This window comes from Curcuma longa, chromosome 20 (genome assembly GCF_044706935.1).
Source record: "Curcuma longa cultivar G26 ecotype Majalengka, Jawa Barat chromosome 20, ITB_CL_G26_1.1, whole genome shotgun sequence".
NCBI classification, from domain to species: Eukaryota; Viridiplantae; Streptophyta; class Magnoliopsida; order Zingiberales; family Zingiberaceae; genus Curcuma; species Curcuma longa.
The window spans coordinates 12,282,878-12,308,051 of NC_133880.1; the positions used below are offsets into that span (position 1 = coordinate 12,282,878).

The 25,174-nt window shown below is 36.2% G+C and overlaps 3 protein-coding genes across 3 annotated transcripts; 1 reads left to right on the forward strand and 2 right to left on the reverse strand.

Moving 5' to 3' along the window:
• Positions 1-214: 214 nt before the first annotated feature.
• Positions 215-8,589, forward strand: LOC141813063 (uncharacterized). Its single transcript, XM_074700966.1, has 8 exons — positions 215-268; positions 2,186-2,261; positions 2,425-2,524; positions 3,834-3,903; positions 4,483-4,556; positions 4,994-5,103; positions 6,645-6,863; positions 7,969-8,589. The coding sequence occupies exons 1-8, from the start codon at positions 215-217 to the stop codon at positions 8,331-8,333; spliced, it is 1,068 nt and encodes a 355-aa protein (XP_074557067.1). The 3' UTR covers positions 8,334-8,589.
• An 844-nt stretch (positions 8,590-9,433) lies between these two features.
• On the reverse strand, positions 9,434-10,521 carry LOC141813064 (patatin-like protein 2). Its single transcript, XM_074700967.1, has 3 exons — positions 10,415-10,521; positions 10,081-10,270; positions 9,434-9,997 (listed from the first exon to the last, which is right to left on the reverse strand). Exons 1-3 carry the CDS (start codon positions 10,519-10,521, stop codon positions 9,434-9,436), a joined length of 861 nt encoding a protein of 286 aa, XP_074557068.1.
• An 806-nt stretch (positions 10,522-11,327) lies between these two features.
• LOC141813380 (eukaryotic translation initiation factor 2 subunit beta-like) lies at positions 11,328-21,376 on the reverse strand. The gene is made up of 10 exons (XM_074701340.1): positions 21,265-21,376; positions 21,100-21,169; positions 19,451-19,556; positions 19,259-19,314; positions 19,118-19,172; positions 18,871-18,968; positions 16,857-17,002; positions 13,405-13,547; positions 12,775-12,860; positions 11,328-11,603 (listed from the first exon to the last, which is right to left on the reverse strand). Exons 2-10 carry the CDS (start codon positions 21,142-21,144, stop codon positions 11,526-11,528), a joined length of 813 nt encoding a protein of 270 aa, XP_074557441.1. The 5' UTR covers positions 21,145-21,169; positions 21,265-21,376; the 3' UTR covers positions 11,328-11,525.
• Positions 21,377-25,174: the final 3,798 nt, after the last annotated feature.

The following is a 25,174-nucleotide window of genomic DNA, read 5'->3' on the forward strand; positions in this document are numbered from 1 at the left end:
GTCGAACAACTTCATAAGAGATTGAACACCCTGCATCTTTAAGCACTTCTATATTTCTATTGAAATATTAACCAGTCGAAAGAATTGTTTTTTATTTTTCATCCCATTTTTTTAAAACAATCAGCACGGGCAGAAATAGCACAGGGCAATGGCGGCACGGCTAGGGCTCTGTCTTCCTCAGTAGGACAGGAGGAACCGGCTTCTACTAGGAAAAATGGCGTTGCTTTCTAGTCCAGGGACAGAAGACGAAGTCAAGCCTCCTCCAGTGGTCAGCTGCGGACAAAAGCCACAGTCCAACCAAGCAGTGTCCTGGGGTCCGAACAGACATTGCTTGGGGTCCGAACAGGGGCGAAAAACGCCGATGAAAACGAGAGATCATGGTGGGACCTTCTAAGGAAGAAGTGAAAAAACGCCGGCGAAAACAAGAAGAGATCGTGTTGCGAACACTCCCCTTGTTTCCTTACCAGACGATAAGAGATCGTCTGGTTGGTAAAATCCCTTACCAGATGCGAGAGGAGAGGAGAACTGCGATCCTCTCCTACGGACGGTGAGCGCGCGGTGGAGGAGAAGCGACGTGCGCACAATTGCCTTCACTCTTCACACGATCCAGCAGTTGGCGAGGTAGAGAAGATCGACGTTCTCCCGTTTCCAATGCGCAGTAGAAACTGACGAAGTTGGGCTGCGGTAGTGAGCGGAAGAAGGCGATGTTGTGCTCGCCCCTGATCTGGAGGTATGCGACGAGAAGACGCCGCGATCTGAGAGATGGAGGCATGCGACTCGTCGTGCGTGGTGGCAGCGGAGGAGAAACTCGTCGCTCGTGGTGGCGGTGGAGGAGAAACTCGCCGTGGAGAACAGAGCACACGCGGCGGCACGATGCGATGAACAGGAACAAAATCGCGATGAGGAGCTACAGTAAAATCGCGATGAGAGTTTTAGGGTCGATGCCGAACCCTAATTATCTCGCTCTGATATCATGTAAAATAATACTATAATCTTGTTTTATTACAAGAAATAAGCCCTATTTATACACAAATATAGGGACCTATTCTAGGAGAATTATTCTGTAAAAAAATATATTTATCCCTAAATATTCTAACAATTAGTATGAAATTAGTTATTAACAGAAATAGCGGTACCAATAAAAAAAGATTTTTAGTATGAAATTAGTTATTAACAGAAATAGTGGTGCCAACCAATAAAAAAAAGATTTTTAGTCTAGATTATTCAATAATATCAAATTGTTAATTTATTTTTAATGAAGTGTTATTATTTAGTAGTTAATTTTATAGAGATTATGAAGATCCCTATTTGGATCACTTTTTAGTTGAAGGATAACTTTATATTGTTGTTGATAGAAAATTATTGCATTCTCTCTTGATCCACAACCTCTTGGTCTATAATAAATAATTCATCTAATGGTGAAACTTGAGCTATGGAAAGACTAAGCAATTTATTGCATTCTTTGTGTGGGTTCTCCAATAATAATTGGGATTAAAGGCAAGGCTTGTCAAGTTTTCTAATGCCATCTCAATTTGACCAAATTTTAGGTCAAATTCATTCATTTCACTTAGTTTCAGCAAAATTTTGATGGAGATCAATATTTTTATATTGTAATCTAACTAATTTCTAGTTAATTTCATTAAATCTTTTATTTTTTCTAAACTTTTCTTTAATCTATGTAAAAGATGCTGATTTCTTTTTTTTTTTAAAACCGTCCTTTGCTAATGCTAGTCAAACTTAGGCAATCTGTATCTGTATTGCTTGATATTACTTACTATGATATGAATCATGTAGTCTACTCTAATAGTTAACAGTTTATAACTCCGTCCTGCTGATGATTAGATACTTGAAATTCTGAATTTTTGTTTGAAATTGAAACTTGGAAATGGGTGATGACTTTTGCGGTCTTGAAGTTGAAGCCATTTTTATTTTCCCTCTGCTCACTCAGACAATATTGTCCTTAATCACTATCATCGTGATTCTTCTAGTGTTCACTGTTTTTATGTGCTTGCTAATTCATTTTATGTAGTCTTCAAAGGTTCTCTTCACTGGTTTCAATGTATTTTTTGTTCATATTCTGATACTAGTGCTTTGTTGACTTTTAACTCGAATGCATCAAATGTGCAATATCTTGTGCTTATAGGTTCATTAACAATGGATACTAAAAGTGCCATGCTTCATGCAGACAAGAAAGAGAGTGCTAATTAATGCATTTACTGCTCGTGCTTTGAGGGATACTTTTTCTCCAGCTCGTGCTGCAGGCATGTGAACTTTTACAGAGGTTTATGTCTCTGTATCTTAGTACCTTTCTGTCTTTGTTATTCTAGAATTCATTTTTTAATAGATTATTACATTATTTAACCCTGAAGCTGGATGCACTTGCAATTGTCCCTATGCAATCTTATACTTGGTTGTATGTGACAGGAATCATGGCTTTGAGTGCAACTGTTTCATACTATGACATGACAGAGATTGCTACACGAATCCTTCCTAATTTGGTTGTCCTAACAATTGATCCAGATGGGTGAGCTCATTAGCAATTTTTTTTGTGCAGATTTCCATGCTATTTGGCAATCTATATGGGCTCAGTTTGTTTGTTCATTAATTTCTTTGGGTAGTACCTCTAGTTATGATAATTATATATCATTCTATATTCTGGTTATCAAAGCTTCTCAAAGAACAATAACCTGAGATGGTGAAAAGGCAAATGGGTATATCATTCTATATTGTGTGAGTATATTGGTCTGAGATTTAAGTTCAAAATTTATATCTGCCAAACCTGAAGCATGAAATATATAACCGATTCATGTCTTCCAACTGCAGAGAACTCAACCACTAATATGATCCATCATTATACTTGTCATACATCTATATAAGTCATTATGGGTGTAATATTCATAAATGCTACTTACTACTGTTCACTGTTCAGAGATGATCTTCATAGAAGATTCATATGATTTTGTGTCTTGATACAAGATTACTACAACTAATTTTAGTATTGTTAGAAATATAAATGTATGAAATTAATTATTTGCCCAATAACTCAGGATTTTGGATTAGTATGGTATCAAAACAAGAGATTTCACTATGTCAATCCCAGTATGCGTGGAATTAAGTTGAGCTATTCTCTTGTAGAGCTTGATCCTTTCAAATCCACTTTTTGCTCCGACAAGGGAGAGATGGATCCTAGAGCAATTAACCTAGGAGGGCCCCTACTTCCTAAAGAGAGCCTCCAAGTTGATTTTTTTCCCAAACAAGGCTACCTCCTTCACTGAATAGATGAAAATCCCTTCATCTTCTTCATCCTCTTCCACTTCCTCTTTCCTGCTCTAGTGCTCTTGCCGCTGGTGTCTTTGCCACTTGTCTCCCTCTGCTCTGCCTCATCTCCGACAGCTCTAACTCCATCTGTCCAGTCTCAGTCTCTGTCTCCATCTACAACTCTGAGCCAACCGCCCAGAGATCCTCCACTGGCTGCAATGAAGCTGACGATGGTGTGACGAGGAAGTGGAACGACAGAGCAAGAGGGAGGAAGAAGAAGAAGAGGAGCAGGAAGGAGGAGGAAGAGGAGGATATTTTCATTCGTTAAGTAGGGGAGGGAGCCTTGTTTTGGGAAAAAAAAAACCTGGGACATCTTTAGTAATTTTACTGATTAGTAGGGAATATGCCTCGGTTTACCCCAATTTTTGATATGCTTACTGTTTTTTCCATCTTCTACATACAGAAAAATCCATTAATACAACATGTTCAACTGTTGAATCTACACGAAAGCTAAAGAGTTAATACATAAAAAACTTGCTGTTTTTTATTCACTTTAATTGTTTTGTTTGCTTCAGTGAGGTGAGGACAAAGGCATTTGAAGCTATTGATCAGTTTATGCTTATTGCAAAGCAACATCATGAAAAGGTGTGTTGGTGGACAAAACTCGTAAAATTGAACTTTTTTGGTTCTCATGAATGTGTTGCCAATGTTAAGTGGCCTTTTCTTCCATTTAAATGTTTTTAACATACTCATAGTCGCAATATACCTAGTTGGTTCAATTAATGCATGATGTGGTCGATCAAATTTTACAGTCAAAATACCATTAATGGCAAGCACTGATGATAGATAAATTTCTGTCTTTCTTACTTGCATGAACATCCTTTACTAGCAATTTTTCAACAAGATATGTACAAATAACTTCTAGCTTAGGTTTGTACGTGTTAATGATTATCTATCAGTCACAGGCACAGCCTTGGCACATGGATCTATTTTCCATGTGCATGGGATTTCTATTACACCGGGGAGGATCATGGCATGGATTGCTTTTCACTATTTGCATCCTACTATTTCTTTTTGAAGTTGCACCTTTCATTGCATGTAAATTGTTATAAAAGGATTTTTTATGCATCAGCAGGCATGACGAGAGTCAATGTTTTAAGCAATAAGTTGGTCCTTTGTATTGATGTTAAACTTCAGCTTTATTCTGTCTTTTCTTTTCTGTAGCTTGTCACTGGAGAAACAAATGAGAGTGGACTTTCTGGAATACCTTCACTGAGCGGCAATTCTAGTTTACTGGGGTGAGTTACTGGTCCTAGATTATTCTCTGAAATCATGATTGTTTTCTTTTCTATTTATAAAAAAAAAAGTGATTGTTTTCTTGAACAAGATGTGCTATAAGGTTAAACATTTTCACAGACTTGAGGTATTTGGAAGTCTCCTTTTGATCAAAATAGATCTTTCTCATTTTGTTATACTACTATACAACACAAATAAACTGGAGAAGCGTCTAATGATCATGCAGTGGCAAACTGGCAATGTGGCATAAAGCAAGCTTATGACTATCCTTACCATCATTCTCATTATTACTTGCACCATAAGCGATTTCTATTATCAGGAGACATGCATAAGTAACATGTGTACCGGCATGTGATGTCTATTATATTGATCATATATTCTCTTTCTGGTATGCAAGCATTCTTCTACCAGGACAATTATTTCAAACAAATTTATGCAGGTGGGCTATGAGTTCCTTAGCATCAAAAGGAAAAGCCTCTGAACATGGTTCCCTTACATCGGCAAATGCAAGTACAACACCGGTTCTGGCAACTTCAAATAGTAGCTCTGGTATGTTTCAGTTATCTATTTTACCTTGGTTCTATAATTGCTTAAACCTTGTTTTTTAATATCTTAGTTTGTTGGAAATAATTAGTGGATATTCCATATGCATTTCTGAAGGGGAGCCTTGGCGCAACGGTAAGGTTGCTGCCATGTGACCTAAGGTCACGGGTTATCCTGGAAACAGCCTCTTGCCAAAGGCAAGGGGTACAATGATCCTTTCCCCGGACCCCGCATTGCACCGGGCTGCCCTTTTATTTCTGAAACTCAAAAATACTTATAGGGATGGCCATTAGGCCATTCAAACTGATACAAACCAGATAGATATTTTTGGTTTGGTTTGATTCTCTGCCATTTTTTTTTTTTTTTAGTTCTGATTAATTGAAGCATTTTAAAGTTTTGTTTTGGTTTCAGTTAGGTTATTCATCATGGAGTCTTAATTTAAACAATTCAAGGTTTCTAAACTTTATTGTGAAAATGACACAATATGTTAATTTAATACTTATTATTTGGAATAAAATTTTGGCTCATAAACATTTGTAATTTAATATTAAAATTCAAAAAAACACAATGTTTAATTGCAAATTTGGTTCAACTGAACTAAAGCAATAATTTTGGTTCAGTTGCAATTGAGTCTACATGCTAGTTCAGTTTGGCTCTTCAATATTAGAAAAATTAACAAGAGAAAATCCTAGTTTGATTCCACTGGTTTGGTTTGAACCAAATGGAAAGTACTTGTGCTAAACTAATTGCCATTATTATGGTAAAAAATATACCTTTTAATAACTTGAGGAACAAATAATGCCAATCATAGTCGACTCAGAGGCTTGTCAGTGATCCCCCGGCCTCGGCGACGCCTTTTTACAATCTTAAAAGGTATTCACTCATACCCCTTTTGCCAACTGTAAAATTCTCAGAAAATTGGCAAAATTTTCTTGTGCCTTGATTCTACAATACTGTTTAAAAGGATGAAATAGATATTTGCAGCTGGCAACAAAATAATCACTGCACAAGTAGTCAACTAAAATTCCATGACATTGCAGCCTCATGCTTATGCTAAAATAGAAAAATAGTGCCACCACATGAAAGCAGGGATCGAATCCTTAGGGAATAAAATCCATCCCACCTGGCCACTTGATTATCATGATTTACCTCCCTTCAAATTGCTGTGGGGCCGGCATGATTTACCTCCCTTCAAATTGGGAGAGGTGTTTGGGATGAACGTTATCACCTTTTGCCACAAAATAGAAAAATAGTGATTGTCATGCCTGGGAGGCCACTTTACCCCATATGAGGAGGCTATGCCACTTAGGTCCATAACTAGAAATATACTTACATAACAACAAGTTTCTTCACAGATCAATGGAAACAAATAAATAAATAATCTCAACAAGAAATAACAAATAACTCCATACTTATAAATTAAGGTATAAAAGTACTGAAGCATACTATGAGAATAATGACACTGCATGAATATCGATAAAGTATATCTGGATAACCTTGATTTTAAACTATTACCTGAAATGTTTCCTTATGTTTTCTATTTGCAGATGTAAGCTCTTTTGTAAACGTCTCTGATCAACCTAGACCCTCATCCCCAACATCAACGGATGGTTGGGGAGAAGTTGACAGTGAGCTTCTCCATGAGGACCATGATAGTGACAAAGAAGGATGGGATGACATTGAGCCACTTGAGGAAGAAAAATCTCCTTCACTAGCAAGCATACAGGCTGCTCAGCAACGACCAGTGGTGCATCAAAAGGCTCAGAGTACGCATTGTTTACATTGATCCTTTTTTTGTTAAATTTTGAAGGGGGAAATCCCATCTGGCTTTCAGTTGCTATCGCTATGAGTTTCATGTGTGATTTTCATGCTTAGTTATGTCAACTCTCAATGAGTTGATTTTCTGTGAATTTCAAAGTGACCATGATTCACATGGCTTGCAAGATGATTCAGCTCTTGCCACAGATTCTTCTTTCAATGTTGATGCTTGATTAGATTTTTTTCATTCATGCCGCCTCAGTCATGGTCAGTAAGGACCAAGATGGGACCTTGACATCTCTTTTTTATTATGTAAAATGATTTTTCATCTCAGTTAGGCAGTGTTTGATCTGAAGGTAGTAAGAAAAGAGATTCAAGGAGAGAGAAGTGAAGGGAAAGGAAAAGATCAACTAAAAAAAATTATCAATCATTTGGCAATGTTAACCGATCAAATTGCTAAATTATTTTGCCCAACCAATCATAAATCAGTCTGAAATGTCAAACGATTGCATTTCATCTTCTCTTCCTTTGGTTGAAGACGAATTTAATGGAAAATTTTTCATTCTTTCTGTGCTCTTTTTTCCCTCCCCACTTCTCTCAAAGGTAAAAATGGTCCTTTGCTAACTGATTTTGCCAATCAGTCATAACTCAATAAATGTTGAAAGGTTGCGTCTTTTTTTCGTCTTCTCTTCTTTTGGTGGAACACAAATTTATGGGAAGAATTCTCAGGGTTGAACACAATTTTAAGGGGAAAAATTTTCTTCTTTCTATGCTTTTGTTTTCCTTCCAACTATAACAAAGATTAGAGGTCTGTTCCTTCTTTTTCTTTTTGCCTTCCGACTTTTCTCTCAAACTAAAAAGATCATCAAACTCCTTATCATTCAATGATGATGACTGGAGTGTAGTGGATTCAAGTCATCTGGCTTGGTGACAAAATCAGCTCAGAGAAATGATTATTGAAATAATATGGCTAAATCTGTATATCTAATGAGATACTGTAATTGTTATTCCATTCTTTTCCATCTTTGTATTTGACTTCACTCTTAATTTTTTAGCATTGTTTCAGATGACAAGTGGGATGCCTTTGTGTATTGTATTTTATTTTATTTTCAGGTTCTGGTTCCCTCCGACCCAAAGTTGCAATTAAATCCTCAAAAGAAGCAGATGATAATCTATGGGGCGCTGTTGCAGTTCCAGAACCAAGGACTGCATCGAACTCTCTAAATACGAAACCAGCTGCACAACAGGATGACGATTTGTGGGGTTCTATAGCAGCAGCACCACCCCAATCGACTTCAAAACCTCTAAACAAGAAGACAGCAGCTTCTTTAAATGACAATGATCCATGGGCAGCTATTGCTGCTCCACCTCCAACTACCAGAGCAAAACCTTTGTCTCTGGGCAGGGGTAGAGGCGCAAAACCAGCTACCGCAAAATTAGGTGCCCAGAGAATTGATCGGAGCTCATCAGGGTCATAGAATTTTCGTGGTTTAGATTATTGGCTTATTTTTTGCACCAATTGTCTGGCTCTATTTTAGGGCTTGCTTTCCTACGAGGTTGTAATATTCTTATGCTAATGGAAGTGTATGGTTTTTCACCGTATGCTTCATATTCATGCTCTCTTCAGGCAAATGACGCTGTTACATTTTTGTTTCCTAATTGAGATCTTATGAAGTTCATGATTTGCAATTAGGGATGCTCTGCGTTTGTGTTAATAATGCCAGTAAATGTTGTTTGATGCCTATAACACACTTGCAACTTTCCAGTGTCAAGCTCAGGGAAGCTAATGCATGACTTATTAATTATGCCAACATCATTGATATCTTCATTACTATCATGCTGTTTCATATCGTATGAAACTATTACTATAAGTCGATTTGATCAGATAGTAGAGTGATCCATACTATTTACAATTTCTTTCAAACTTATCACTAATCACAAAGGTGTTCTTTGTTATGCAGCATTTTGTCACTCAAAGCTGGAGGCTAAATGCTTGGACACATCTCGCAGTCTTCAGTTTACTGGTAAGTTTAAAACACCTCCATGTTGTGACTTGGCTGTGCATTTGCTGCTACCTTAACAAGTATAATTTGATACATGGTGCAGAAGTGTTACTTCGATGTTCCCCGACGACTTATTTGTAGTCTTAGTGTTTAGATGCATGGATACCGAACACTCAACACTAGATCTTCGATACAGAAACTGCAGGAGATCAATGTTTCAGTGGTTCTTAATTTTCCAGGGAGAAGTTATTCCAAACAACTTTTTTGTTCAATAGGATTCTTAAAGATAGAGGTGGCAAGTGAGTGTGACCAGGCATAGTCCAACTCCGGGTTAGTCACGACTTTCCTGGCTCGAGTTACAAATGGGCTTAGGCGTGCCTGGCACGACAAGCCAGCCTGGTTGGACACAACTAATGTTGTTAGCCCTTGCTGATCTCTTTTCTCTTTGATATCCTTTTATATGGGGGTCTGCAAAATATTTAAGTTCACTAGAGAATTTTGATCCTAAAGTTACCAAAATGCCTAAAACAAATTTACAAAAGAGTTAAAAATTTTCTATAAATACTCACATGCCCTTAGGCTGCGTTTGGAAATGGAGACAGCGACACAAATACAGGGACAGTTTGAATTTTTTTGTCTCTGTCCCCATTTGTTTTTAGGAGACAGATACAAAAAATGAATTTGTGTCTCTGTCTCTGTCGCCAATCTAGTAACTTTTGTGTCCACCCGAGAAACGGAGACAGCGTTAATGCGCGGAGACAGACGATGGGCGTGACCATGGTGTCCTTGTCGTAGAGCCACGCGAGCACGCCCCACCTGCCGGATTCCTTCGCGCTGTACCTCTTCTCCTGCTTGTTCGATCCGGCGCCCAGCAAGATCACCAGAAACTTGCCGTAGTCCGTCGGCCTGCAGATCGGGAAGAAGTCCGCCTTCCTCAACGAGATCGCCTTCGTCACTTGGCTCATCGCCGCCAACGTCGGGTTGTTCGCCGCCACGCACCCGTCCACCAGGTTGAACTCTCGCCGCCCCCCTGCCGCGTCCTCCGTCGCGAAGTAGTGCGCCGGGAAGTACGTCGGTGCCGCCGACGTCCCGATGCAGATGTCCGACAGCATCGCGTCCTTCAGCTGCTCCGACTTCATCTGCAATACACCAACTCTTCCTGCGCAATGATCATCCATATCCATCTATCTATTCAAATCGATCTTTTGATCGATCGTATCACCTCGAAGGACGAGAAGATTGTGGGATGGAGAAACTTGATGGCGAAGGCAGGGATCACCACGTTGGTCAGAGTTTCGCTGAGCTTGGTGTCGCCGAGCAGTTCTCGGATTTTGGAGCGCAGATACTCAACGTCGTATTTGGGTCCGGCGACGGCGGAGATTAGTTTCAGAACCGGATTCAGAATACCGGCGCTGCAAGAACAAACCAATCACCTTCGATCAGCAACGAGATAACCGAAGGGTAATTTAGTCTTTTTAATCCCGTGATTCTGTATTTGTATTTTGTGTTACCAAACAGGAGACAGATACAAATAATATTCTGTCTTCTGCCTCTACTGTCTCCGTATTTTTGTATTTCTGTCACTGTCTCTTATGTCTCTCAAACCAAACGCAGCCTTAGGGTTACAGTGCACCAACAAAGCGCTTTCACAGTAACTAAACATTCACTATTCTCAATTATGATATACTGCAAATTAATTTCTCTCAGTGAGAAGAATTTATTTCAATAGGAAGATAACTCTAACGTCGTATTTCTTGATTTATCTTGATGATCAATAAAAATTTTGTATAGGACCGGATGAATCACCTTTAGAATTAATCAGTTCAAAGAGTTGAATACTTAGCTTATCAACAAAAAAATTTATATATAAAGTGAAACAAATTAACTGACTCTTGCAAATTTAGAATGCCCTTGATACCCTAAACCCAAAGTATAGGACGATATCAAAGATATCATGAAAAGGAGGTAAAACATCAAAGGGAAAAAAAGAAATTTTCATAATAAATCAGAAAAAGAATTAATGTTTCACTTTATAAACTTCACTCATGTATCTTCCCAACTCACATAAGTTGAACTTTCTTCACTATTGGATGTAGGCAAGATTTATAAACAATAAGAAATCATCATCATAATAATAAATTTATGAGATTAAGAGTTAAAAATCGATTGTAGATTGAAATGACTTGTAGATTCATAGCAATCAACAATCTTAGCATATGACTTGTAGATGCAATCCAGAAATTACATCTAATTTTTCTCCAAGAGCCATAAATTATAGACTAAACTAGTAGATTAGAACACCAAGCAAAAGTATCTGAACTAGCACCCACTCCGAAATGAAAATGCTGCTGAAAATTCTCTGAAAAAACTCCTACAAACCATTAAAATCATCCTTATTTCTGTTGAATATCGCCTGAATTCGAGGGCACAAACTGTGGCAAACAATGACAACAAACACCTCCTCAAAGAAGGCAGAAACATAATTTTAAGTCGAAACAGGATTCCAACAAAAAATTCTCATGACAGAAAATTATTTTAAAAAGTGTTGCAATCAAAGAGTGCATGAAAGAAAAGCACAGGGCAAGGGTTCAGGCAACTGAACAGCAAAAGAAGAGCCTCTCTTGAAATGGCTGAAGAGTAGCATTGTTGACTTGGAGAATATTCTGATCATGTGCCAGCTTTACGGCGGCCAACCCGAGCCACGAAACCAGCTTTGATTGGTGCCACTGACCGTGAAGAACCACACTGCAGGTTGAACAAAAAAATCAAAATGTAGTGAATCCCAGAATGCCTAATGTGAGATGGACTGACATCTTGATGCATTCCAAATTGATAAGAGTAGATTGCGTACACCGACTTCAGATAGCATAATAAAGTAAAACAGAATAACTGTTGCTCATGCTAACCAGACATTCATTTTTTAAAAAACCATCAATATGATCATCATAAAGTCAGCATTGTTATTCCTTAATCTATAACATGGATCTTCTCCCTCCATTGAACTTGATGGAAGATCATTAGCAAAGTTTCAAAATCACTTTTAATTAAATTAACTACAATTTCCTTTAACTTTTTCTTTTTATCCTTGCACTGTCAAATTCTAATCAATTTGACATAACTATAAAATAATTAATGGTCATCTTTGAATGTGTTTGCACCAATTTATTGTTTTTATTTTATCATCTAAATCCTACACCTTGCTCCCAAAAATATATATCCGATTTTATCTTCTTTAGCAACCTTAAACATCAATCTTAACATTCTCATGCTTGCACATTAACCGCTTTTGTACCTATTGTTTCTTAACTACCAAGTACCCTTCACTCACAAGTACAAAGGATCTGATCCTACCAACACTAACTAATTTTCTTTAGCATAAAGAGGACAAGAAACAACACTCCAAGAATTCTTCTACATTTTAAACATCTACTCTTTGTTCTGTCAACTAATCAAAGACATTTTCGATAAGCTTTGGTAAAAGCAAAGCAAAACAAATCAGCATAAATCTCATTTTGGTAGAAAATTCAAAAATCTTAACCAATATTCAACAACTCATCAAAGTCGTCATCTTGGGGAATCTTTTGTATCCAATATTGAGTCATCATAAAGACTTGTTGCTTGTAGGAAAGAAATTTACAGAATTCATAATTCACAAATGTTTTCCTTCCTGTTTATAAAGCTTTTCACTACCAGAGCTGAACAATGAAGCTGACTGGTATGAAACAGAAAGTAATTAACATCATATTTTGAAATAACATGTGTAAGAATTAGAGACTTGGAATGCCAAAAGATTTCTATCATAATATAATGTAGCATCAGATTGGTTGATCATTGTCTCAACCAAAAAAAAAAAACAGAAAACAAAAGTCAAATGAAGCTGATGTAATAGAAAGGAGGTGCTGAATGAAGTGCTCACCTGCTCACATCGAAGAAAGAATAGACGATTTTCCTTGGAGAGAATTGTGTCTGGACTTTTGCAACCATTGCAAATAACATATTCATCTGCATAAATTGGAACCACAGTAAAAACACAATAATCTATCTGTCCCATTGAAATGTGATTCAGCCACAAGATTACTATGATACTTTCCCCGATATTTTCGAGTTTAAGAAATCTTTTATTATTTTTGAGAACCAACAGGAAAAGATGATATCAACTATTTAAATTCACAAAGACAAAACACTACTAGAAATCAGAAACTTGAGCAAGTTCATCCTTGGTTTTGTCCTTCCAAGCACCTAGCAAGACAACTCATTATGATTTCTCTAAATATTTACTCTGGCATTTTCCTCTAAGATTGCATAAAGAAACATAACTGAAACTAGAAGTGTATCAATCAATTAATTTCCCGAGTGCATGTGTGTTTCATGCACACTGATGCACCTGCACTGTCACATATGTACGCACAAATACAAATATTACAATTAACTATAAAATAATAGTTCAAAAATTCAATCGAAGTTTGCACAGTTTCAAATCTAAGATCAGGTTCAACAAGCAACAGGACCACTATGCTAGTTGAGGCAGTTTGTATAGTTAACTTACTGATGTATCTTCTTAGGATACCCTCAAAATTTTTTGGAGCAAATCTTCCCTTAATCACCAACCTCTGCTGTCCATCAAGGGAACCACTAGTTCCCATTTCAGCAAGTAAGAAATTCATCACATGCTCTGGTTGCCTATGCATCCTGTAGATAAAATATAAAATCCCTCTTTTAAAGTGCAAGATGATAATGCCAACACTTTTCACAATTCTTTAGTCATTCTTTACATCTATTATCAGTCCAATAAAATGTATAATTTTTACTACTTCAACATATCTTATATTGATTCGAAACAATAAATCTCATGCAAGTCAAAGTCCACAAAAACATCCTACTTGAAGTGCCCATTCTTTAAGACTACAAACATAAGACCTTGCTTCCATCCTAATTAAAACAATTGTACTCGAAATAGAACATCATGGCCAGACAAGCCAAAAAATTTTATATTCATACATCAATTAAAAATATGAAATCAAAGAAAGTGATTGAATAATTAAACCTAACTGCAAATATGTAGGCAGAAAACCAATCATAGAGTCCACATTCGCCACAAATGTCCACAAGTATTTTGTTCCAATATTACAAAACGATGGAGCATGAAGGAGGAATTAATATTTAGTTACATGTCTAGCCAAAAAGATAAACTAGATAGTCTAGTTGTATGTATTGTCCTAATGCTTAAATGTTCATTATGAAGATAAATATCATGTTAGAGCTTAAGAATAACATGCAAGCCTAAAAAACAAAAGCTCAATACATACGAATGCAAACATTCTAGGTTCTAACTCCTTTCCTAGTATGACACATCAATTCAGAATAGTAACAACAATGATTATTGCAACAAGGTTTAAAATTTCAATTTCAATCCAATTTCAAACTAAATAACAATATCCATCCAAAATGCTTTTGGACCAGCCATCCCTCCCAATAATTTACTTATATACTTAATTATATCAGATAATATAATCATATAATATTACATTACATATTTATCAAAGGTAATTATAAATTTAAATATATGAGATTATATAATATGTAATTTTAATCTTATTAATAAATAAAGGGGAAAATCCTAAAAGGGCGCCTTTTCTGAAAATCTTACTAAAAAGGCTCCAATTTTGTGGAAATTTAGAAGTCCTAATTAAGGCGCCTTTTCAAATTTCTTCACCCTTTCCTTTCCTTACCCATTCACCAGATTCCATCCATGTCTCCCATTACTCTCTCTGGCTACCAGATATTGCTAGTGCTGAATGCCGGCAGCCAGCTAGAGCCTCATTGGAACTGACTAACAGCGGCCAACCAAAGACTCACCAGATTCAACCAACAAGAAATGGGGCAAACCTATTTGATCCTTTTAAATACAAAATACATGGCGCCTTGCCCAAAGAGAGATTTGAATACTTCACTTCTTGAGAAAAAAATACAGCTACCAACATGACAACTTAGCACAAAAGCTCATATAAAAATAACATAGCTCCGAGCACAACCAACCATTGCTAAAACATGATTTATACCGCCAAGATGTCCAAATGCCCTGCTTTTCACGAAGAATATAATGGGCATCATTCATTACAATTGTGTCAATTCTTCTGAACTGACGCATGGAGATTGCAAAACTATATTTGGGGGAAAAAATAAGTATGCCTTCCAAATGTACCCTAATTTTCATCTAAACATAAGTGGACATCCTTCATATCATCCATGTCACTTCAACTAGGTGTTGACCCTTGGAAGGCATGGAACCATGTTTGGCTAAACCATAGTTTTGTGCCAAAAATTGCACTTTTAGCACTTCAAAAGACATGGGTAGATAGTAGACATACCACTTCCTGATTTTTATGTGGTCTAGATATGAAATATGGGCTGCAAATCACTTCTAAATTGCTAGTTTCAAATTTTTAGCACTTTCTAGCCCTGAACCATATTCTGGCAAAATGTGTTTTGTGCTTTCAAAGAGTCCAAATGTCTTGTTTTTCATGGAAAAAATAATGAAATATCATTGATTATATTTGTAACACTTTTTCTGAGTTTGACACTTGCAGATTGCATAATCATGTTTTTTTCTAAAACCCCGTTTGATAGCTGGTAACTTGTGTTAACATGTTGTGTGATAAACACTTGAGATGGTAATTATATGCATGTTACTTCTAAGTATATCATAGTTTCTCTACGTTGTTAACTAAGATTGATAGTCATGTATTCTATATCAAATGGTGAAAGTATGAATTAGACTTGTTAACTAATATACTTTATCATACATTTGTTAGATATTTTTATCAAGATAAACAATTTATTATTATTATTATTAATACTACCTCATGTGCCCCATATATGCCTACACGTATTGTAAATGCACTATACAATTAGTTCACCACGGTTTATAATATTGAGCCATGCTGATTAATATGGGTAGAATTTATAGTTCCATTAGCCGACTGACACATAAGAAGGGAGAGATGCTCCGACGTGGCTACAAAAACCATGACTTGAGAGAAGCACTCCTTCCTCCACAATAACTAAACTAGGTTCCACAAGACTTCTTTGAGGTATGCCTCTTCATCCTCTGCCCCTTCTTCCCCTCTATCCGCCTCTTTCTCTATTATCTCTTCCTCATCCATCCGGCTCTTCCTTCTCTTCCACTGTTGCCTCCTTTGTCTTTTCTTTCTGCCTCTTCCTCTGCCACTTCTTCCTCCATCTTCCTCTGTTCACCTCTGCCTTTGTCTACCTTTGTCTCCTCTTCCACATCTTCCTCAGTCACCTCTTCCGTCGTCTTTCTCTATCTGCAATTTCCAATGTCTTCCTCCATTAGATCTAATTTGTTGTCATTCCTCTTTTCCGATGGGAAGCAAACCAGCAAAGAGTGGAACAAGGTCTCTTGTTGTCATTCCTCTTGCTTTCTCTTCTTCTTCCTCTTTCTCCTCCTTTGCTTGAACCAAAGTGCTTTCGCTCTTTTTGTGTAACCTATATCCATAGATATAGAATTCTCAGCTATGTTAATATTATTAAAGTTTTGGATTTCCTTCCCTACATTAATGTTCTGTTTTGTTGTTCAGGGATAGGAGACAAATGTGTTATCTTGATTACAATTTGAATCATGATTGATCCACTTTTATAGATGCTACATTTAAAAATGTAAATTATTTTTTTGTTGCATTTCACTATATATATATATATATATACTGAAACTGTATCAAATCGTATGTTTCTAGTCAGAGAGTGAACTACAACACAGCTCAAGATTTTAAGTCATATTGTATACCACTTGCATATGCTTTTTAAAAGCTTGTAGCTTAGCCAAATTCTATGATCCAGTAAACATCTAGTATATAAAGCTTAGAAGGCCATTTTTGGAAGTGAACCATCATACAAATTCAAACAAGTGAATGAAACATACAACACAGGATATAAAACAAGGATAACACATGATATAAAAGGAAGAGACAACTATAATACGTTTTGCAAAGGTCCATGAAATTAACAAACACTGTCTTCTTGGTTCCTTCTCTGAGAACCTGTGGAGGCCTCATCACTGTCCGACGCCTATCTCCAGCAAGATCTGGATTATTCTCCCGAAGTATATTAAACACCCTACCTAGCAACTGGATGATCAACAATACAACAGTGTTTTAATGGTTGATGAAACAATTTCTGTTGCTGTACGAGAATGAAACAAACAGCATGCATTATAGACTACAAGAAAACAGAACAAGTTAATGTACTACAAGAAACAAAACAAAAACTGAAGTATACGGGTATGATCGATATCAAAATTCCAGATTGTTAATTGTGAAGACAAACATTTCAATGAGAGAAGTTAGTTAACAAAGTAAAAAGACTAACTCACATTGCCTTTTCTAAAATTGAAACATTTTATTCACTTAACAGGAATAACAAAACAAGCTAAATGGATTCCAACATGAGGGAAATGGATTCATTTGGCTCCAAAAGGCCATCTTGCATAAATCTAAATAAGATTTCACAATCCAACTTGTACAGGATTCATTCTTGGAGTCAATTTAAGCTTGTTGACAATTGCATGGATACAATAACAATTGACTTTTATGGTTGGGCCCCGCTTACGGGTGAAATCAAACGTAATTGCAAGTTTGTTAGGATTGAGATCCTATCTAGAAACAGAAAGAGGTAGATTTAGATCATAGAATAGGTGACATAGCACAACCAACGAACAAGAACAACAATGTCACACATAGGAAAAACTCTTGCATGGAGAAGATAAGAAAACAAATGAAAATTGATTTTTTTTTCATTGACTCAACACTGCTTTTATAAATTGGACCTATGAAAATTAGAAAAATAAATAAATCAAGAAACACAAGAATCTCAATTTATTAAGTGTAAGTGAACCCAGTAAATTGCCCTGAATGAATGGGTTGTCTCAAATGTTGGGTTAAATTGGTTAGTGGCTTGGGTTTCAGCTCTATCTCATTAGGCTTGGTTGACTACAACCTAATATTTTGTCCATTCATCCATTGTACTTGAAGAAGTTGGTGTTTTATTCTTTCACAATAAGAAACAAAGAGATTATATAGCCAGGATCTACCAAGAATGACATGGCAGTGTTCATAGGAAGAACATCACACATGTGGATCTTAAGAGCTTACTTGTCATTGAATTTTAAGCCTCAGTCCATTGATAAAATGGATTAGGGTTTTCTAGAGTCTAGTTGGGATTGCAATGCATGTGCCAGTTCTGAAACTTACTTTTGTATTCAATTACGCTCATAGACAATTGCTTTAGGTTGATCCACATGGTGTAGTGTTGATTTTTGAAGTATCATAGAATGCACTTCTCCATCAACTTACGCTTTATCTCTACCCAAATTATCAAAGGATCAACTTCTAGTAGCATAATAGGTTTGGACACTCTGTCAGTAATTTTTCACCCAACCAACAAGTTTGATCTTTACAAACTTCAGTATAACATCATCATATCAGCACTCACTACCTCAGCTTGTAGCCAAGCAGCCATGTAATGCATTAAAATGTTTGCATTTTTAGTATTTTATGTCATTAAATATCCATAACAAATTTAAATAACCATAAATGAGATACGTTTTAAGAATTTCCATATTGTATATACACTGTCCGCTAATAGTATGCCATGGTTCAGTCTTTCATAAACTAAGTGTCTCGGATAACCAAACACTATACACCATATGTTTTATTTACAATACTGCTTAATCTCAAGAGTTCTAGATTCGTGTAAGTTTCTTCTGTTCAAGATGTGGCAACTTAATATATTAAACACTTTTGGTTTAAATAAAAATATCCTCTGAAACATACTGTGGAAATGTTGATGTAGAACCTTAGCAAGACTGCAGGTTAAATGAATGATAAAAGCAAAATAATAAACTAAGAAGATAAATGAAACGAGTTGCACTAACATAGAATATGTATTCGTTGGACAAACTATAGAAAGCTATTGACAAGATAAGGTTCATTTTTACCTCTTCATACTTATAATCACGATCAGTTCCTTCCCATGGGTATCGAGCAATGCCTAGGACAATACCTTCACCTTGCTCGTCCTCTCCAATTTGATCGCCTGAATATTTATGAAAGCAATGTGAGTGGTGATATAATTGACTACTATATTAACAATTAATTGACCACTATATTAACAATTAGCTGCTTGAACATCATTCATATTTTCATCTAAATGGAACCAATATAATCCACACTGAAGAGTCCTACCGTTGGGATCTTCTCCAGCATCTCCATTATCTTCGTTCAGAAAATTTGTTTCAACCTAAGAAAAAAGGAATATTGTGCAATAGAATCAATATAGAACGGAAGCCTGATAAAAGAATGAAAATCAGGTAACCATTTACTAACAGGTTTCTTCTTCTTCTTCTTCATCCCCGCAAAACTAGGTTCACCTATCTCATCAACTGGAACAGCATATCAGTGTCAGCTAGGACATGTTTGAGCTTTTAAGCTTAGTCAATTAGGTTTAAATGCTGGACTTAAATTATAATAAAAACACAATACTTTTGAATGATTAGAGATGGATCCTAAAAATCATACCTGTTAAGCTTTCTGTTTTCTCCGCTAGCTTTTCTACCTCCTCAGCAGGATCTTGAATTACTACCTTCTTCTTTTTCTTTTTCTTGGTTGGATCAAAGGGAACCAACTAGGCAATTATCCAGAAACGTATTAAATATAATTGAAAGAACAATTCAAGACATGCAAACAATACTAGTTCAGAGAAGCAAAAAAACTGAAAATCAATGAACAAAATGGAATTTTTTTATCACTTCACAAATGCATGCAAACCTGATAAACTTGTCCAGTGAAGTATCTGTTAGAGTTATTACAGTAATAGGATTATTGGAACAATGAATTTAGTTCCACTTTAGGGTTTTTATCATGAGACTATAAATACCCATATAATACTCTGCTTGTCTCTTTATCTTTGCCTCCAACACAAAGCATGAGGGAGCAAGGGAGATTGGAGCGGAAAAGCATTCTTTTCTATGATCTCGAACATGATCCATGCCAACCTCTTGGCGGCATATTTGGGAAGCAATCTACTATCCCCTAACAACCATTGACAATCCACTATCCCCTCCAATGAGTCACACATACTCAAATAACAATGCAGCCATCCAAGCATGCCCTGGTGTGGCACATTCACATGCATCCATAGGTACAGAATCATAGCGTCTACGAGCACTCATCCTCCGTTGTTGCAAGCCAACAAACCCTTCCAACAAAGCAATGAGTCTTTCTCACCTTGCTTCCTCATTCGTGAACCACACTGGCATCACTACTACTCTTGTCAAGAGCAACAATGTTGGATGGTTGTCTCCTACCACTGAGCACATATGATAGTCAAGAGGCAACCATCAATCCTAAGCAGTTTTCTCATGTCCACCTTCCCTACCACATGCTTGCACAACCTCTGTCAGCAACTTCTCCCACATGACCATAAGCCTTTCTTCATCAAGCAACACCCATCACATCTACTCTTGCCTATGTGCTGCACATGAATCATCTAAAACCCTATCAAGTAATATATTACATGTTGATGTAATCATCCCTTCAAGGCATCTTTCTCTTATTCTTTTCTCTCTTCATTGAAGTGTTGATTTGAGGTTAAAGGAATTATTAGTTGTGTTGATCCAAGATCGAAGGAAACATCAATTGTATGCTCTATTATTTCATCAGGTCTTATTTCACATGTGTGCAAGTATCATGCATTTCATTCCATTGTCATGCCTGATCTATTTTTTTTCATAAGAGTATTTTAGTTCATATAACAAGTTAGATATATACGGTAGAGATGTTCCAGCTTGAGGTTGAGGGTGAATGTTAGAGATGTTAGATTGATAGAGTTATTGGTTTATTGGGTCTAGTATCATCTGTAAATACCAAGAAAATGGTCTTTATTAAAGATATGCATTAAAATATTCCCCTTCCCCGAATTCTCCAATATCAAACTTCCAACTAAAAAGACAATGAACTCTGAAAGACAAGTAGAATAAGTAAGCTTAGCCAATCCCCAAAAAAAACAGCATAACTAGGAACTAAAAAAAACAACTTTTGACACAAAATTTAGCATATACTGAAAATTATAGGAGCAATGAATCTTAGTTGACACACACACATACACACAAAAAGAAAGAAAGAAAGAAAACAAGTACAGAACAACGAAAGGCAAGGAGTAATCTTACCTCTGGAGCCTCCTCTTTCATCTCAGTTTGATTCTCGTTAGCCATGTTCTCAATCTCCAAATCAATCAAACTACGTACAAAAAAGTACAGAAAGCTGCATATCGAGCAGAATCCACCAAAACCTAGCTCCTTACTAAAAGTAAACAGGGATGGGATCAGAGATACCGAGTTTCTATGACGAAATCGCCGTGGTTCCCTCTAGTTCTGTCGATTTCCGCGAATTATCCAGAGAGAAGCAGCAAGATCGCCGTGCTTCAAAGGATTATGGGCAAGGCAGGAACACGTCGGAGTGGATCCAAGTTTATAACAGTTCGATTGAACAAAGCTAACGATACGCGTTACATTGATGTGATAAAACCGTTACCTACTATGCCATTATGCCTTCTTTATATCGTGAAAAATTACATTTTAATCCATTATTTTTATTCTATTTGGCTTCTTCAGATATAAATTGATTTTCTATTTTTTTTAATGTAAATTGGACCAAATCGAAATCAAACTGAGAAATTCCATTTGATTTCTAACCTTTCAAAAATATTTATAGTTCATTTTTAATTTTGAATATTCCAAATTAAAATATTTGATTTATTTATTTCTATATTTCTCAATTGTATAATAGTTGAAGTGAGAGTTGGGTATGAACTAGAAAATTTTAAGTAATCCAAATTGCAACATCTTTATTTTCCATCTTTGTGATTTCTTTGATCATCTTCCTCTATCACTGTCAATTTAGATTAGATCCGAATAATTGATCCTCCGGTCAAATAATTTAAATAAATTGAATTAAAATTTTATTAATCCATTTAAAAGAGAACTAAACGGATTAGTCCACGTAGATTATGTTGGTGCCCTGGTTAGTTTTGATGTGATCGACCAGGTTAAGTTAGGTCTTGTGTTTTGTTAATCCCTCTGCTAAGTGCGCAGGAGCTTAGGTACGGAGGAAGTCGAGCGTAAGACGTAGCGGACGAGAAGGGTTGCGCGGGGAAGTGAGCCGACGGGCTTGGTGCAATTCGAGGGACGCGAAAGCTGCGGAAGAGTACGCCGGTGGAATGAGAAGGACGTACGCGACGTCCAAAAGACGAGAAGCCGGGAGGAAGCACGCTCGAAGGGCGAAAGGCCGGAGTCGGGTTCGGGTGAGCCTAACTCCGGTTGGCCAGAAATCACCCAATCGACGATTCAACAAAAAGTCAACAAAAGTCAAACTATTGACTTTGACCGTTGACTTTGACCGCTGAATTTGACCAGCGAAAAGACTAAAACTTGGACGTGACTTTTGAAGAAAAAAAAGAGAAAAGATAATTAAGTTTTTATCTTTTATTATACAAAGATAAATACTTAATTATTACTAAGGATAATTCTCTTTATCTTTTATTAAAGATAAAGTTTATCCTTATTTAATCAACGGCTACAAATCAAGCTTATCAAAGACCAACGATGAAGATCTCATCTACAGATCAATGGTTAAGAGCAAAACCTATCTACGATCTACGATTAGGATTTGTTCTCTTAACCTATAAATAGACTTAGAGTTTTAGAGTTAGATCATCAATTGCTTTGTATTCTTTCTTCTAGCTAAGTCTCTGTGTTACAACTGTAAAGGCTTCTCCGCCTAAAGGAGTTCTGAGTGAGCATTAACTGCCTTGGAAGCAACGATCCAGTTGCAACCAAGTTTTTTATTAAAGAGACGAGTGCTAAATTCATTAACCGTCTATTCACCCCCTCTAGCCGGTCCAACCTGATCCAACAAGTGGTATCAGAGCCGAGACGCCGCAGAAAGGACTAACCGCCAACTGCAGCACCGCCGACAAAATGGTCGGACCCGTTATCTATCCGCCTAAATTTGAGGGGGAGTTCGTCGATTGGAAGCGCAAGATGGAGGTATTCTTTTCAACTGATTTTGAATTAGATTTTATAATGGAAACTGGTTTTGCAGTCCCCGAAAATAAAGAAAAGATTAACTGGACCAAGAAAGAGAAAGATGACTACGTGGCCAATGGAAGAGCCGTATTCCATTTGCTTTCTGTGCTCCCCGCGCAAGAGGTCAACCGAATTGGCACGTTCAAATCCGCGAAAGAACTCTGGGAAAAATTCCTAAAGTTACACGAAGGGACTTCGGAGGCCAAGCTCGCCAAAAGGGACCTTCTTCGGAACCAGCTAACTAATCTCCGAATGGAAGAAGGCGAAACAGTAGCGCATCTGCACTCAAAGATCAAAAGTTTGATAACTGAACTGACGAATCTCGGGGAAAAGGTAAGTAACCGAGATTCGCTGAGGTACGCGCTCAATTCATTTCCAAGAAATTTCGATTGGTCGTCTTTTGTTGATTCTTTCTTTATTGCTAAAGATCTCGAGACAACTTCGCTCGAGAGTTTATTTTCAACATTTGAACTTCACGAATCAAGAATTGCAGGAAGTCGAAAGGCGAACAGTGTAGCTTTGAATGCGAAGACAACGGAATCAGAACCGACATCCTCAGATGATGAAGAAGAAGGAGAAAAAGGATATCTGGTAAGAAAATTTAAGAAATTTGTTAAATCTAATCAGTTTTCAAAATTTCAGGAAAAGAAAAGACGGACAGTCAAGTGCTACAATTGTTATGAAGAAGGTCACATTAAAGACAACTGTCCTAAATTGAAGAACAAGAAGAAGGAGAATCAGCGAAAAAAGAAAACGCTAAAAGCAACATGGGATGACACGTCTTCCGACGAGTCAGAAATTAAGGAGTACGCCGGACTTGCTCTGATGGCAAGTCATCAAGAAGAAGACGAAGAAGAGAGTTCTTCAGAAATGAGCATCTATGAAAGGGGAGAATCATCTGATGAAAGCAGCAGCGATGAGGAACCACTAAGCAGCAGCTACGATGAAATGGTAAGTGAGGTATGTAAATTACCTTCTGACAGATTATTTTCCGCTATAAAATCGCTATGTAGTAGTTTATGTAAAAATAGAAGAAAAATGCTAAATCTGAAAAAGGAATTAGCAATATCATGTCCACTAAATATGTTTGATCATTTAAAAATTAAAAATGAAAATTTAGAAAACTTAGTCGCAAAACTAGAATTCGATATTACATGCCTGCGACACAAAAAGGATTCTTATTCTCAAGGTCTAAATTGGTATGTGAAAAACCATAAGGGTCAACTTAGAAAAATTTCTAAAAATTATGTACCGCCAAAATTTTTAGTTAATCCGGTAGATAGGAACTTATTTTGGATTCCTAAATCTATCTTAAACTAATTATGTTTATGTTACTATTTTTCCTTAATGCACAGATATAACAGCTATACATTTGATATCTTTTCAAAAAAAAAATTTTTTTATTTTTTTTCATGATTTTTCATTTGAAATTAAATTTTCAAATTTTAAAAATGTAAAAGTAATTTATTTTCTCAAGTTTAATTTTTTTTAAATGTAAAATTTTGAGATTTTGATTAACTATGAATTTTTTTAATGAAATCTAATTTTTAATTTTAACAAATTGAAATATATATATATATTTTTTAATCAGATCCAATTTTTCTAGATTTGTACATCAGATGTTTACTTTGTCAGAATTTTTTCCGAATTTGTTAAGTACCTTTTGAATTTCTAAAAATTAAATATCAAAATTTGATACTTTTGGGTTTTCTTTAAGACACAGAAAATTTGTTTAATTCTAAAAATTTTCTATTATTCTTAAAAAAGTTTGCTCAATTTTTACAAAACTTTTCAAAAATTTTCTGTTAATAACATTATTTTTTAAAGATTTTAAACTTGGAAAATTATTGAAAATGTTATTTTTGAAAAATAATTTTTTTTTCTATTTTAACACTTAGGAAATTTTTTTTATCTTTTCTGTTACTTTATCTCAGTTACTTAAAGTTAATCTTTCCTTCCCTAATATTTAATCCCCGATTTTTTGCTGTGATCAAAGGGGGAGAATAGGCTGAAGTTCAGGGGGAGATTATAGTTTTAACATGAAACATTTTTTTTGCTTAACCTGTTTATTTTGCTTTTCTTATTTTTGGTTTAACCCTAACTGAATCTGGGTTGATGCACATCAAAAAGGGGGAGATTGTTGGTGCCCTGGTTAGTT

Coding starts and splice junctions, on each gene's coding strand:
- LOC141813063 (XM_074700966.1), top strand. CDS start 215: ATGGCGTTGCTTTCTAGTCCAGGGACAGAAGACGAAGTCAAGCCTCCT. Junction 2,525..3,833: donor CTAACAATTGATCCAGATGG/GTGAGCTCATTA, acceptor TGTTTGCTTCAG/TGAGGTGAGGACAAAGGCAT. Junction 4,557..4,993: donor GGCAATTCTAGTTTACTGGG/GTGAGTTACTGG, acceptor AAATTTATGCAG/GTGGGCTATGAGTTCCTTAG.
- LOC141813064 (XM_074700967.1), bottom strand. CDS start 10,521: ATGTTTAGTTACTGTGAAAGCGCTTTGTTGGTGCACTGTAACCCTAAG. Junction 10,271..10,414: donor AATACAAAAATACGGAGACA/GTAGAGGCAGAA, acceptor TTGTTCTTGCAG/CGCCGGTATTCTGAATCCGG. Junction 9,998..10,080: donor CAATCTTCTCGTCCTTCGAG/GTGATACGATCG, acceptor GGTGTATTGCAG/ATGAAGTCGGAGCAGCTGAA.
- LOC141813380 (XM_074701340.1), bottom strand. CDS start 21,144: ATGGCTAACGAGAATCAAACTGAGATGAAAGAGGAGGCTCCAGAG. Junction 18,969..19,117: donor TGCTGGAGAAGATCCCAACG/GTAGGACTCTTC, acceptor ATAAATATTCAG/GCGATCAAATTGGAGAGGAC. Junction 17,003..18,870: donor GTGATTATAAGTATGAAGAG/GTAAAAATGAAC, acceptor TTGATCATCCAG/TTGCTAGGTAGGGTGTTTAA.